Source organism: Ambystoma mexicanum, chromosome 6q (genome assembly GCF_040938575.1).
Source record: "Ambystoma mexicanum isolate Mex_15411 chromosome 6q, UKY_AmexF1_1, whole genome shotgun sequence".
Taxonomy (NCBI): Eukaryota; Metazoa; Chordata; class Amphibia; order Caudata; family Ambystomatidae; genus Ambystoma; species Ambystoma mexicanum.
Genome location: NC_090937.1, coordinates 290613517 through 290629416, shown reverse-complemented (window position 1 = coordinate 290629416; position 15900 = coordinate 290613517). Strand labels below are relative to the sequence as shown.

Here is a 15900-nt window from a genome sequence, read left to right as displayed (position 1 = left end):
ATACTAATTTTCATCTCATAATTACATACAGCTTGTTAAAAGTAGGCTTAATGTTAAAATGGGAGTGTATCTCAGACAGATGATGGTAATACAGGAAATGTTATTTTTTTTACTCATTAGCACCATTGCTAGAATTTTATAAGGCAACGTTTACCCCAGCAACCCTGTATGGATTCAAATTGTTTTCTGAGGCTATTAAAAGTTGGCTGCACGTAACGGAAGGGAAAGTCTGGCGAAAGGTTCTCAATCTTCCACTGCGTACACATATTGAGGCCATCAAAGTGGAAGTTGGGCTGTTGCTTTGGTGGTTTTATTATAAATGGCAAAAGATAAGTTTATTTTGCAAGTTTAATTATGAAGAACAGCAATATGTCCTTAGGATTCTACGAGAGGTTACCTTGGTGAGGCCGTGTCCCACTTTAAGCTTGTTGTTAGGTGAATGTGAGCAATACTTGAAGGAAATAGAATGGTGAGCTGACATGCATTGTTTGTTTATTAAAATAAGACCTTGGGCTTTGGATGGGAATGAGTCATTACAGCATTTACTTAATTTATCGCTGTTTTAAAAAAATTAGCATTATGGATGGAGCTTTCCCATCCAAAGGGTGAACCTCTACTTTGTGTCTGTAAGTCACCATCTCTATCCTTTAGGGATAGATTAATTAGATTCTGCTTTAATTGCTACCCGACCCTTGAGGTTATAGGCCCTCATTGTGAGTTATTATACTATTCTTGTAGGTTATGTACATCGGAAAGGGTGAGTTAGTTTATTCATTTATATAGCGCACCAAATTCTGGCGTATCTAAGTGAAACTCTATATCATTTGTTAATGAATTGCGAGCCACTTACTCCAAGGAGATTGTTTCAATTTTCCCGCTTTGTGGCTTCTACCTCAACAGTGTGCCCTGAAACATTGTGATCGAGTCAAATGAATGTTACTTCTCTCTCACGTTCGGCAGCTCAGTTAGCCTTTTTGAAAGACATTTTGAACAGTTTGGGGGAAATTTGGTTATGACTAAGAATTTGCTGATTTTAAATGGGGACCGGCACAAATGTTTTTAGGCTTTGTTATGAAACATTTTAGAAGATGTTTTTATGTGATTCATTTTGTATTTAAGAATGATTTCAACAATTGATTTGTGGGGTGTCAAGAAATGTTTTATGTGATGTAATTTACATTTGATATGTATCCTGGTCTTTTGATGAAATATTATTGTATGAATTTGTATTTTATCAATGAATTGATTTGTATAATACTAACTTTATTGTATTGTGTAAGGTTTCTTTATGTAACCAAAGCACAATAAAGAAATAACTAAATTTAAAAAACTACTTTTCCTGTCAGGAACTCTTATTTCAGGAATGGACTCATTAACATTATACGGTCTTGATTTTTCTCTTTTTCTTTTTCTACATCAGACCAAGGGGATGGTATATGTTTCCCAACATTTATTGTCTGTATAGACTAGCTCTTCATTTAGTGCAGCATGCTACCAATTGATACTAGTTGATGTATATAACTCTAACAGATGCACTTGGGCCTGTCTAGTTATATGGTACTGTACATGCTAGAATTTGTAGGATTTCTACCAGGTCTGCATGAACCATTGCCCAGTGATTTGTTTTTTGTAATGCACATGTGTGCTCCTCCAGTTACTCTAGTGCTAGTTGTATCCAAACTACAACTCATACGCTTTGACCATATCTTTATGGAGCCTAACTTTTCTGTTTATATTTGCTATCATTAATAACAAGATTTAATGTCCTGTGGCGAATCTGGGTAATTTGTCCCTTCTTCCCAGGGGGGAGGCACCCCCCTTTGAGGCTAAGGAGGTGAGCCTGATAAGCAAGGCCCTCCCAAGGGGTCGGTAAAGTGAGATCTCACTGGGAGTGACTCCCCTCTGGGGAACAAGGACTCCCATTCCAATAAGGAACTCCCTAAGAAGAAAACACTGTCTGCATATATGGGAATAGAAAAGACTGATGTTACTTCTGTTTTACATCCAATGAATGGTGACATTGCTTATATGTCTTTGGCTTCAGGTAATGCTGGATTCTACTTGAACTCAACAACCAAAGAGGAATGACATGCCCCTTTGAAAGACGGTGGTGGAGATAAAGAGATGAGGAAACTTGAGAAAAAGGGAGAGAATCCTACACAGAGGCGAGCCTCTGACATGCAGATGTCCTGGAGGGGCGGAGCCATGCTCTACTGCGGAGCCAGCGGTAGCGTGAAGAGAGAAGTGAGAAAGCAGGGACACTGGAAAGCTAGCAGCAAGAAAGGCGATATAGTCGAGAAGGCGATGAGGACAGTAGGACCGTCTTACCTGGTGGTGTGACCGTGCTGCAGCCATGGTGGGTCAGGGATCCGTAAACATACACCCAAGACCAGGATTGAATGGAGGAACAAATCCTTTGCTTGGAACATGACAATCGCAAAGACTGCAGCGATTAACAGAATCTGAAAATCAAACGCTTACAAGCCACGGACGCAGAGGAAATGGGCAAGCGGCAACATTCCGGCTGGAACGCCAACCCACTGGAGCCAACCCGAAGGCAGAAAAGGTACCAGGGTTGCCCAGGGCAGAGGGAAGCAAGCAGAATTTAAAAAAGAGAAAGAAACTGACAATGGGGGTAACGGGAACCCTAGAAACTCGAGCATTGAATATTGGCAGGAAACATTGAAACCAGTACCAAGGTTAAAGACACCAGGAAGCCAGATGGACCGAGAGACCCCTGGAGAGATAAGAGACATTTGGCAAACCATACATAGGGGGAACCTGAATGGTTGGACTAATTTGCTCAGGATACAAAACCAAAGAGTAGAAAGTGGATATGGACAAAGAAAAAGGAAATCAATCCTGCAAGTAAAGAACTTGGAACATTTAATTTACAGAAAGACTTTTACATTCTTATGAAGAGCTTAAAGGGAACGCTGGAACCATTGCTTTTCTGAACTGTTTTTCCACTATGAACTATTTCCTCAAAGGAGACCCATTGAACATTGGCCGGACAAGCCTGAGTTGAAAGGCAAGTGGTCTGGCATATTTTGGGTTGTTTTTCTATGGTGGTAGGGCCAGATAGTACGTAGGTTTGGACTGAGGACTATTTTTGATTTGCACGACCTATGAGCACCCTTAGTTTAGTTTAGTAGGTAGGGAAATGCCTCTTAGCAATAGGGATAGGTAGGCATTTTTTCTTTTGAGTTTAGTAAAACATCATGGAAAAGTCATCCTTGAGTCCGACTCTTTTTTCTGGTTCACCACAGTCCATAGTTTCTGATCTTTTGTTTCTTGAATGTATAACAATGCTATTATCTTTCCATTTATCATTATCCTCCAGTGTTTACAAATCTTTCAGAGGCTTCCCACGGTGTTGACAATACATATGCATGTCAGCAACATACTGTTCATCCCATTCAAACTGCAAATTATAATATGTGAGTGAAAATGTGCAGACTTTGTAAACTGTCTGTATGGAGCTTTTATTTAATGACAAAGTCACAGTTGAGAAAGAACCTAGGGGTGCAGGAAAGATCTGGGGATCAAGGTTGCCCAGAGTGTTGTAAAGTACTACCTGGAGGTAGGACACCAGGATCTTGCAGAGTTGCTCACAGAGCTACACACTACGACAGAGAACCACGTACAAGCCAAATACCTGCTGCACCAAGAATGTTCTTAGCGGCTGATAGATCCTCAAATCATTAAAACATATAGGTTGATTGCCAGAGCACAGCTACTACGGCGCAGAAGAGCTTACATACCGATCCTCATATCAGGATTGTCCTGGGCCCCGCAGAGATCCAATTCATGCTCATACAGTTCAGAGGTTGTCACCATCTCCGAAGGGAGGAGGAAAAGCATCATACCGCAGAGGGCTCTAGGTTGGGCCTTAACAACAGTCAGAGGGCGGATAGGACAGGTTGGGGGTGGTCAGTCATAATGTAGAATGCAATAATGTAGAAAGTCAAAATGTCGAATTTTTTTTTTTGGAAACAATAATGTCGAAAAACAATAATGTCGATAAATGATACTCTTCTTGTTTATATATAAATAAATTATATATAAATAAATATATATATATAATTAAAATGTGTTGAGTATGAGGGGTGAGAGGGTGGTGGGGGGTTGGTGGGGGTGGCCGGGGGGTGTTGGGTGAGGGGAGTTGGGGGGGCACCCCCCCTAGTAAATGATACTCTTCTTGTTTATTTATTTATTGATAGTGCTAATTAACATTTTTTTTCGACATTTTTTTTTCTAAAAATGGACTCTTTTCATTATATGTATAGGGTTTCGACATTATTGTTTTCTACATTATGACTATAAACCCCTACTTGGGCTATATCACAGACCTTGGTAGTAGCCAGAGATGCGAAGGAGAGAAGCAGAGCAAGTTCAGGGTTCAAGCCCAGGAGGTAGGGCCTGTACCCTATAGTGGCTGTTTATAACTTGATAGTCTCACTAATAGAGATGTTGAACTACATTCCCCTTGTCACCAGTATTCTGGTGCTCTCACATCATCACAATATTGTCCATGTTATGAAGACAATACAGTATCTTGAACGTTTTTGAATAGGATTTCTTTCTTGGAAGGATATATTTCAACTGTGGGATCTCTCATATACCCATGACACTTGACAGATTTATCCACATCCATCACACATGTCAAACAGTGTTGTATTTGTTCTATTTCTAGATGAGCATCAACACAATGCCTGGCTTTTCTACCATACTGAACACACCACACCACTTCTGGACACTCATTATAACACTATCAATGACCTATATAGAAATAGTTCATGCATTTTCAAACACTTTATGTTGGCGCTGCAGCTGGATTTCTTCAGTGGCGTGCTTCGCTAACGTTAAATATTCTGCTGGCCTTGCATTCAATATGGTACAATAGAAAAAACCAACAGACTTTGTATGGCAATCACATGATAACTACATGAATAAAACATATATTGGTCGTCAATCCGTGGTTATACGCCTACGTAATTTAGTGCATTCAATATGGTGGCACTGAGAACTGAGCTGATAGCAATCCCCCTTCCTGGCTTGGACACTAACATATTGCCATATCCGGCACACTCCCTATAGTGATCTACTGGCTTTGCTGGTTTTTCCTACTTTACATTTATTTCTTGTGCGCTGCTAGATCTACAGATCTTCTTTACTAGCCTTTGAGGGATACATTGTTTGACAACAAATAGACATGTTTGTGTTGCATTTGAACATATCAATCTACTTTTGATCACTCAATAAGCAATGCTCACATGTTGACATTTCTTACACTATTTGTGGCTCTTTTTTTATTTTTCCTTCTTCTAACAATGAATTGTCACACTATTCTTGGGGAATGCCCGTTCAGGCACAAAGCACATGTCAACTGCTTGAATGTAGTATGGAAGTGTATTGAAAACATATTGATAACCACTTGTGTGGAGGGGACCCTTCTATAAACAGTTCCCGAATAAAAAAACTATACCACAATTGATTGCTCAGGCTTATCTACATTTATTTCAGTTTGACCTCTGCAGAGAAGCAGGTGTTTTTATTTCATTTCAAACAGGCCTCATAAGCACAGACCTTGCTTGAGCCAGTTATCCTTTTGGACTCATGATTGCCAATACTGGATTTGACGGATTGGAGCGAATCCGATCATTCTTTTTTCATCTGAACAATATTTGAATTCACTCTTCTCTATTAAGACTTTGATCTAATTCTTTGAGAGTTTCTCAATCGAAGCACCTTGCAAGAACATGAAGGCAGTTCTTTGGGCAGGCTAACAGCCAGCAATGGATTAGTTGTATTGAACTGGATGATAAGACTCAAAAAGCTTTGCTTCTTTACCTTCCTGCATTATTAATGATTCTTCACACAATCTAATGCTTTAATTGCTACTTGCACAAATGCATCTTTTAGCGTTCCATCTATACCAGAGCATTAAAAAGGTCATGGATACCACACTAGTTAAAGATATTTCCCTTGAGACCTAACTGATCTATAATGTTCATCCTTTTTCAAGCCTTTTTCCAAATGCTGGAAATGTTATCTTAAAACACATTAGGCCTCATTACGAGTTTGGAGGTAGCCATGCCGTCATTACCGGCATGGCTACCTCCAAACTCGGGTCCGTGTCCGGGTCCCGCAAAAGGGGACTTACCGGGCCATTCCGACCTTGGAGGGCACGGTAATTCCCTTTCGCGGGACGCGGACCCGGTACTTCCCCATTCCCATTTCAGACCCCAGAGGGCTCAATGGGAATGGGGAGGATGCCAACAACGGGCCTGTTAAAAATGGGCCCGTTGTTAGCATCCTGGTCTGCTAGGGGGTCCCGCTCTGCACGTCTCGTCTGGCCAGCCGTACAGAGCGGGACCCACTGCAGGACTCGTAATGTGGCGGCCCGGAATGAACGGTGCCGGTCCCTTACGTAATGAGGCCCATAGACAGAGAGTTTCCTTTTGTGTATGTAATTAGGCGATAATGGATTAGGTGAAGGGCTGAAGTATGATACAATGGAGGATGCCTGACAATGCCCTGCCGTCCCAGTGTAATGCTTCAAGCCAAGATGGGCATTATCGTGGGCAGTTACCACATGTTGCAGCTCTTCACCAATGCCATTATTGCCTAATTAGTATCTAGCGGGTGCTGGTGAAATGGCACCAGAGATAGTGTGGCCTGTAAAAAGAAATCTGCATACATGGAAGAGAGTGGGCGCCACCTTTATGCCCACACTGCGGGACGCAGTGGGCAAGGAGGAGGAGTAGCATGGCAGTGGAACGGAGCTGCGGGTGTAACAAGCATTGAGGCAGGACAAAGGTCAAACAGAAAGTGTAGTTTTGGGTGGGAAGGCGAGTCATCAAAAATGGAAGATGGTGGCCGCAGAGAAAGCGAGCACGGAAAGTGGGCAAGGCAGCCCTAAAACGAAAAATGCCACCCACCTTGCCCTCAAATTGCTTTGTCTGTTAAAGTTCTAAGGTGCTAGTTGTGGACATCCTCCAGAAAATGGATACACGGAAAAGCTGCTAGTTATGCTAGGAAGATGCACCACATTAATACTGGATCCCAACTTATCCCAACTTCCATTTGCCCAGGCCAAGCAGCGGTGACCCAGAAAGGCGTCAGATGTGGCTAAAGCATGTGTTTTATCCTTTACAGCCTTCATAGCTGCTTTGTCATACATGATGCTGTGGTTCCCCCTCCTTTAAACATATTTGGAAAACCTGATGCTAAATTAATCATTAGCCACGGCTGATAGTGCCAAACTTCTGCAAATGTTAAACAGCTACCTGGCCACTCAGAGAAAGGAAGGGCTCACTGAACATAAAGATCATATTAAAATCACGTACCAAGCATATGCTCACATGTCCAAGTGGGCAACGCAGGGCTATTTCCCAACACCTGAGTTATGTGACTGAGTCAATGACAATGAGCTCATGAAGAGGGTAAGGCACAAAAACACCCATTAAATCTAACTCCCGTGGTTTGTGACACCATAATTACTTCAGATATTAACGGAAGGAAACATATTAAGAGCGCAGCTAAGGTGGAAGGAAGTACAGAGTTCATTGAGGTGGCCTGCGGAGACAGAGGATGCCGTTCCCCGGGCAGGAGCCTTCCACCAACTGCCTCTACAACACGAGCCTTACATTCCAAAGCGAACGCGGTTAAAGGTTAGAACACAACACATTCCCCCTCCTCCCCCAAATTAACCAACAGTAACGAGAAAACAGAGAGAAAGGAGAAATAAAGAAATAACAGGGAGCAGAGAGGAAAGAGGACAGCAAACAGGTGATAACATAAAGAAGGACAATTAACATAGTAAAACAAACAAGAATCGAGTCGAAATCATGAGTCTTTAAGATGAGCAAGCGTCTTCCTCTCTCTTCTGCTCACCCTGAACTTAGTAATGCTGGGCTCAGTATCACTTCTGCTCAATTCATACCTGGTAGCACTGGGCACGGTTTCACCCAACCTCCGACCCCTAGCATCACCCACACTGAACTCACAACACCCTTGAATGGTGCCAACTTTCCTTTCGACCATACCACCCCACCTTCCACCACAACCTCTCCATTACGCATAGCAGTGATCGTTTTGGGACCCAAACATTTGAGTTCATGGCACTTGAGAGCAATCATGGGGTTCTTGATCAGGACTGGGTCCCCAACCGCACAGTCTTGCAACTTCACTCTATTGTCCTCATCAAAAACCGCCTTATGATTCTGACCTTCCCGTATCACTCCCATGATAGACTCTCGATCCACCAAAACACAGCCTGCCATCCCAAATCGACCAGGACACAGCTGAGTGTCTTATTTTTTTGCCTCTACCAGATCAGTCTTGGGCTTAATTCCCTTCATGGTAATTTTATGTCCTAGGTTGATCACACTGTCCACTCCAATCCTGCACTTGCTATGTTGAACAGTCAATACTGCCCTTAACACGCTGCCATGCTCCCCCTCAGAGTTCACATTAATAGGAACATCATCTTCAAAGACCACAACATTCTGCGTGTTCTCTAATACCTTTTCCATTATGCCGCTGCTAACCCGAACAGCATTCTGCAGTACTTAAAAATTCCTTATGTGGTGACAAACGCTGTAACATCCTAGTACTCAGGTGTCGAGCGAACCTGGTGATAGGCTGCCAAAAGGTCTATACCTGAAAAGACCTTTCCCTCCTCCAGGGTGACGAACAAATCTGCAATAATGTGCAAAGCGTGATGTTCAAACAAAATGCTCTTGTTGAGCTCTCTGAGATCGACGTACAGCCTCAAGTTACCATTGCTCTTAGTTACAAGAACTACCAGGGATAACCAATCCATACCTTCCACTCTCTCAATGACCCCTCAGTGCAGCTAAGCATCCAGCTCAGTCCTTAGTTTTTCCCAAAAGATGATGAGGCACTGGCCTCACTCTGTGAACCACTGGCACAGCGCCAACTCTCACTCTGATATGATGTTCAAAATCCTTCAACCTTCAACCTTCCAAAATCACCCATGAACACCTCTGGAAAATCTGTGGCATACTTGTCTGCCACCTCAGTGATTGATACAGATTCCTTTGCATCTGCTTGTATCTGAATGCCCATTGCCACTTGCTCGTCCTATCCCAAAATGCATGGCCCTTTCAAAGCGACATAAACCTCTGCAGTACATTTCCTTCCTTTGTATACCACTGATGCTGAGAATTTACCTAGGAGTTGGATTTCCACTTCTCCATAAACACAAGGTTGGATGTCGTGAGCTTGGAGATCCTCCATTATCCTCCCCAGGGTTCCTGCAAAGGTGTCTCTGGAAATGATGGTCCATGGTGAAGCGCTGTCCACCTTCATCGACCAAGCTTTTGCGTTTAGCCTGTACTCATCCACAGGTTCCTTCTTATTGCCAGTGATGGCTGAGATTTCAAATATGTGCCTGACGCTCCCTTCAGAAGCCTGTGACTGATACATCTCAATTGCCTCTTGTTCGGGACATGACGTCATCAGTTCCACCATGCGCACCGCTCCCTCCTTGCACACATGAGCAACATGGCCTTTTTTTGCATTTCATGTAGTTTGCTCTTCTGGTGGGGTAGAACAGACTGGTGGAAATGTGCCTCCCACCGCCACACTGGAAGCATTTAATATCCTTGGCTCCATCTACCCATTTCCTGGGTTTGATTGTGAACACCTCTTGGCCCTGACTGTCTATCTTCATGTTCTTCATATAGTGTGCCACCTGCTCCATGTCCTGCTCCATCATCATCACAGACTGTTCGAGCCACAGATACTTGGCCAAGAGCTTTTCCTGTATCCTGGAATTGTTTGTGCCTCCCACCAACTGGTCCATGATTAATGAATTGGTAAAGAGCCCAAATGCACAGTAATGACTGAGCGTTCTCAAGACAGCCACATAGCTCTCCACAGGTTCATGGAACTCCTGATGTCTCTGAAAGAACTTGTGTCTTTCGGAGGTCACATTCTTTTTGGGCTCGAAAAGGTCTTGAAGCATCTTGACAGCCTTCATGAAGTCATCCATATCCCCCGAGCCTTCAATTGACAGTTCAAGTAGCCCATCATACACACTGTGCCCCTCTGCGCTGAGATTGTGCAACAGAACAACCTGTTTCCTTGCAGGAGAAAACTTGTCGCCACCCATTGCTATCAGGTAGGTGTCAAACATCTTCCTCCATCCCTCCCATCTAATCAGGGAATTTCCAGGTTCAGCGAGCAAAGGAGGAGGAAGAGGAATTCCTGCAGCTGTCATGTTCACACAGAAGTTGCAAGGCTGTCCTGTGCTGTCCAGGTGCAGCCAACAATTGCACCCCTGGAGACTGCTAGCTGCCCTTCTGGTAAACAACATATAAGTGCCAAAGGCAGAACTTGAAGTTTGCTTGTTTTTTTCAAATGATCTAATGTTCATTCAAAGATGAAGTTCTGTGTCCACCACATGACACGTTTCACAGCATAATGAGTCCAAAGGTTAAGTTCTCAAAGGAACACCTTATTACTGTCAGAGCATTCACTCTTTATTTAGTATGCTCTCTAAAATAAGTGATTGGGGTCACACACCCCCTACAGGCACATCCTGTAAATGCTCTTGGCTTGGAAGCACTAGTTCTGTCCAAGAACCTCACCAATACTCTCCTGGCTTGGCCATTGTTTGCACGCTCCTCGGCAGTCCCGGGCTGAAGTAGATGCCAAACAGGAGCGTGTGCATGGGCTCATGGGTTCTAACCTCAAATAGCAGCAATCGTTGAACAGGACTCTCTATGCGGGATAGCCGTACCAAAGAGGAAGAAGGCCCTGGGTTGAGTACTGAACAGCTGTGATCGGCCATCCACCAACCACATATGGACAGAAGCATCTGCACGTTTTTAGGGTTATATGTGATTTTACTGACCACAATTACAGAGTGGTACATGTCATTGTGGTCAAGCCCCCCTATTTTCCATCCTTATAACCCCACCCCAGACCCATCATGACCCATTTTAACCCCTTACTCCACTACCCTTCATATAGTTATTTAATCGTTTCTGTGTTTTTCAGTGTAATTGTCCGCTCGGTTATGTACCACTCTAAGGTTTGCGATAAAATGATTGGATACCGTTTGTAGGTGCTTTCCTCTAGTCCTCTCAGAGCCTCCTTGCTCAATCGCTGTCACCGGCTCTCATCTTATCGACGCTTCACTTTACAGCTGCTTTGGGGTCTCCACAGGCTCTAGCCGCTTCCCCACACGGCCACTTGTCGCCAATGTTAAGAGGTGGTGCCGAGGCAGAGGAAAGTACAGAGTTTATTGACATGGCCTGCAGAGACAGAGGATGCCACTCCCTGACCAGGAGCCTACCACCATGAGCTGTACATTCCCAAGTGAATGCGGCTAAAGGTTAGAACACAACAAAGCACCTTCCAAATCAGGCAGCAGCTCCATCCCCTATGAGAAGTAAAAACCTTCCTATAAAAGAGTAGGTTGTATAGAAGCAACATAGCCTGGATAAATATTTCACAATCTTTGCTGGTGCAATACGCATTAACAAGCAACTGCTCCATTGAAGTCACAGGTAATTTCTAGGAAACTTTGTACTGCAAAGAGCCAGAAGATGGGATGATTATGGGTGGTGTGAGAAACCGGACGGTATTCTCATTCCAAGCCCACTTGGATCCTCTGCACAGGTGGTCAGGGAAAGGCCCTCACTATTGGATCCTGACCCTGCGGGTGGAGAATCAAGGGAGGATCACCTGGGTGGAGGGTCTTTGAGGACTGGGAGTGGGGTACCCTAGGGCGAGACATGGTATTCCATTTTCCCGTTGACACCAATGTAACCCTCCCCCAATCTTTATGGGCTATTATAAGCCAGTTCCCCTCAATCTTCCACACATAATACTTGACAGTACTGTAACGAAAAAGAGGCCACTAAGAGAAGTGCAGATCACACATTTTGATCCCTTTGGTACTGGGACGAAGAAGATGCCTGCCAGGAGCTGTGAGGGTCAGATATGTCCCTTTAATTGTGGTCAGGTAGGGCTAAGTGGACCATCCCACGTACAGCCTAAGTGGACACTCACACCTGCAGCCTGTCAAGGGGCTGCAGGTCTATAAACGGAAATCAGACAGACAGAACAGAGAGTGAGAGGGGATGCAGCAGGCAACTCTTATGTGGAGGCACCCGTAGTGGGACGAGAGACAGAGCCAGGACCCCGGCAATCATCCCAAAGGACTTGTGGGCTGTATGTTTTCCCCAGGTCTGGAAGCCTGCCTCTCCAGGTGCGAGCAGCAGGAGCTGCTAACGAGGAGTCTGGTGTGTGAGGACACCGCCCGCATTGAGAAAACAACCTGGGAGACGGCGTGTAGACAGAGAAGCACACGACGGGCCAGCTGGTTTCCCGACTTCTGGAAGCCAGAGGATGTCATGGGAACCACCGGGAGGACTTGTGAGAAGTCAGTGAGTGTCTGGAGGGCGGCTAAGCACAGGGGTACTTCTGAAAGACTGCGAGTGAATAGTGGTCTGTGTATCGAATAACAAACGAAATGAAAACTTACCTTTGACACAAATCAATACATGTTGAATATTGAACTAACTGAAAACTTAACCACGAAGCAAAGGAGTGCATATAAAACATATTGAATACTGAACCAAATGAAAACATAATCCTGAAGCAAATAAGCGTATATTACACATCAAACTGAATGAGATCTTACAAATTAAGCAACACCAATGCACATTGAAAATTGAACTGAAAATAAACAATACCAATTGTATGTTACTCAAGGATTTTACCCAAAACCTGAAGTTAAAGACATTAAGGCTAAAAGGAGCCATACAGCAAACTTTAATGAATAATTGCAGTGTGGCAAGGGCAGAGCTTGGCAGGAGGTGTGTGACCCATTGTGGCAGGACTCCAAGGCTTACAAGAAGGAGCCAATAGAGGGCAAGACTTTACATAGAGCCAAGATGCTGACCTAAGGAGCTAGGTGAAGGTGACTTGGTGCACAGGAGCAAGTGCCAAGGAACATGTGCTGAGGAGTTCCAGGGCCCTGGTTGCGTGACCTTTAATGGATGGACTGTGTGGTCTAACAACCGCGCCTAGACCAGAGGGCCCTGAATGGTGAAATATAAGGACACTGAGCAACAACCTAATAAAACCGTTGCACATTAACTGGCGAATAAGGGCTGTTGCCTTTGTTTTCCGTGTAATGGAAAGCACAACTGAGCAGAGGTGAATATCGTCACATCATGCAGGCATGCATTTCCACATGGGCTACTTCTCCTCGGGCCGCCAGGCAATGAGATGCAGATTCCTGAGCCCTCCTCCTTCTGCATAAGTGTCAACAGCATAACAGATGTGTTTGGCAGATGCCAACTCTGGAAAAGTGCATGAGAGTGTTTGTGTGTCTCAAAGATGAAAAGAGTGTCCTCATGACCTGGGTTTTATCCGGGGCACCGGGACAACCGTCTCAGCCCCAGTGGTGGCACCCTTAATAACTTGGGGAAAGTTGCTCTGGCTTTCTGTGGCAACTGTTTCTGAGGATCCAGACGAGTATTGGGTGGGATGCATGCATCGTTAAGTTAGTGACTGTGGCTGTGTATGGGCACGACAAGTTCAGGCAATTGCACACGATGGGCTGCATGAATGGTTGTATCCTTTGTGTAGCTGGGATTGCATATGATTTCACAAATCGTGTTGTATGTCTAAATCTCACAATAGCCAGCTCCCATGGGTTCGTCGAGCTGCACCAGCATTTGACGTATTCGCCCTAGCTCTTCATTCCTCTTATCAATGCTTCTTTCTATGGCCCACGCTCTGGGTTTCAAATTGGGCCCTTGATAGCTGCTTTTATGCCATCATGATGAACGGTGAGTAAAGTAAAATCCCAAAACAGGCATGCGCTCTTAAAAACCTTTACTGACAGACTCTCTGTCAAAATGTAAGCACTGCAAGGTCACCAAAGCAGGTCCTTCTGGACTCGGCTGGGTGAATGTCCATAATTGGATAAAACCAACTCGCTTTTAACCATAGGGTCAATGTGTTCCACAGAAGACCACCAGATTCCTATAAGACATGGGCCTTGTGGGTGGCCTACAACCACCAGACCAGACATCACCAGGGAAGAACCTGTCCCTGGTAGCCTAAGGGCACAGCCTGGGAGGAACACCCATGATGCCTAATCCCACGTTTAACAAACTGTTTACCTTTCGTTTTGAATGGGTTTAAAATGCAGAAGATAATGGCCAACACATTTTAATACTGTGATTGGCAACGCCCAGTAAACACATTTCTGGGCAGGCCATTCCTCACACAGGTTTGATATGAATAACAAGGTATGCATGACACCATGAGCCCTGGGCTTCTGGCTTTCAAACGGTGACACAGCCCAGTTTCTCCTCCCCACAAACCACAACGATAGCACAAGCGTGTGACAAGAACTTGAAAGGAGATGGTATGCTTTGAGATGACACGGACTAAGTAACCCACCACATGCACAGGTATGCAGATAACCTACAGCGTGCATTCAGGCAAGCAGCAAAAAAGAAAGAAAAAAAAACTCTAACTTAAAGGGATGGAGTTGATGTGAACAGTTCTGAAAAATAAGTCTTACCTTCCTCAGTCATTGTGTCATAATATTTAAGTTTTCCATATGCTCCAAGTTCTATAACGTCACAGCAAAAGACACAAAGTAAGGAACCAGAAAGATGTGTACTGTAAGAACCCATACGATCACAAGCGTGCTTAAAAAGTGCACAAGTTTTGCAAAGACGCATGCAAACAGAGAAAGCTAACACAGCCAGAAGCCATTTCAGTTTCAATGCAACACGTTTTTGTTATTTCCTAAGAATAAACAGATCTCGTGGTAGGTAAACCAGCATTACTTGTTAGAATGGTTTCACCCTGGTGACTCCATAAGTGAAATCATAGCCCAACCTTTGGTCCCAAAGAAATCACAGGAAGTTGATGAAAAATATCCCACATGTAACATAATATATATCTTTGAAAGATTGCAAAATCAAATAAAATGCAGTCACAGGTGGGACACAGAGGAGTTATGGCTACTGTCCCTAGTAAACATAAACAGACTCCCTGACCTCAGTTACTGCGCCATATGGTGTATAAGGGCATCATTTCCCTGCTAATGCCCGACAGATTGGAGTGGCACACAAAAGTGCCCCTCCTGCCACTGTTGCAGGTGCTAGAGATGGGCGATGCCTGCTGTCAGAGCGGAGAGTTCCAGGAGCATGGGGATCTCAGGGGAGTCCAAAAAGTTCACCACTGTGATTTCCTGTGACCACAAAAGGATCTAGGTTTAAAAAGCCCACTCTGCCCAATTGTACTGGTGGCAATGTATGATTTATTATTTTGTACCAGATCTGTCTGTTATTTTCAGTTGGTTCTAAATATACTATGCCATCACACAGCTCTTCAGTAACAAAATAAAGCCATTTCCCATTTATCAACACGATTTCATAGAGCGTACATCAAGGTTGGAGTTCATGAAGTATTTAGTATTAAGGGCATTGAAGCAACAGGTTTGACTTGTGAGTAACAGGTAAACTGAGCAAAAGAGTCCCTATGTGTGAAGATCAAGGCCCATGGGATAGAAAAGTTAAGCTTTAGACATTATGGATCCCAAAAAAGGAAGCTCCAGACATTTAGTAATTGTACAGTTAGAGGCAATCCACAGAGATCTCTTTGAATGTTTCCAGTTGCCTCTGAGAGTGACTGCTACATATTCCAAGGCAGCTTGGCACATTAGATCTGAGACCCAGTCTTTCACTTTTAGCAGTTGTGCGGATTTCCAGTGGTGAATATAAACCCTTTGCTCAATGCCATGCTCTTAACAGTCATGCCAAAATCTTATACATAATTTGTCTCATTTCTGCACAGCTTGGGGCGTGGCCTGGAGCTCATGGTGGTAGG

General features: G+C 44.1%; 1 protein-coding gene across 9 annotated transcripts in view; it reads right to left on the bottom strand.

The window, feature by feature from the left end:
• SLC24A2 (solute carrier family 24 member 2) overlaps positions 1–15900 on the bottom strand; it is a 1614118-nt gene that overhangs the window by 415350 nt on the left and 1182868 nt on the right. For 6 of the 9 annotated variants that reach the window (XM_069630764.1, XM_069630770.1, XM_069630763.1 and 3 more), the window contains one exon: positions 14585–14635. The exons of the other annotated variants lie outside the window; for them this stretch is intronic. In XM_069630764.1, the coding sequence (XP_069486865.1) occupies positions 14585–14635 (51 nt within the window). The remainder of the gene's footprint in view (positions 1–14584; positions 14636–15900) is intronic. 9 annotated transcript variants of the gene reach the window in all.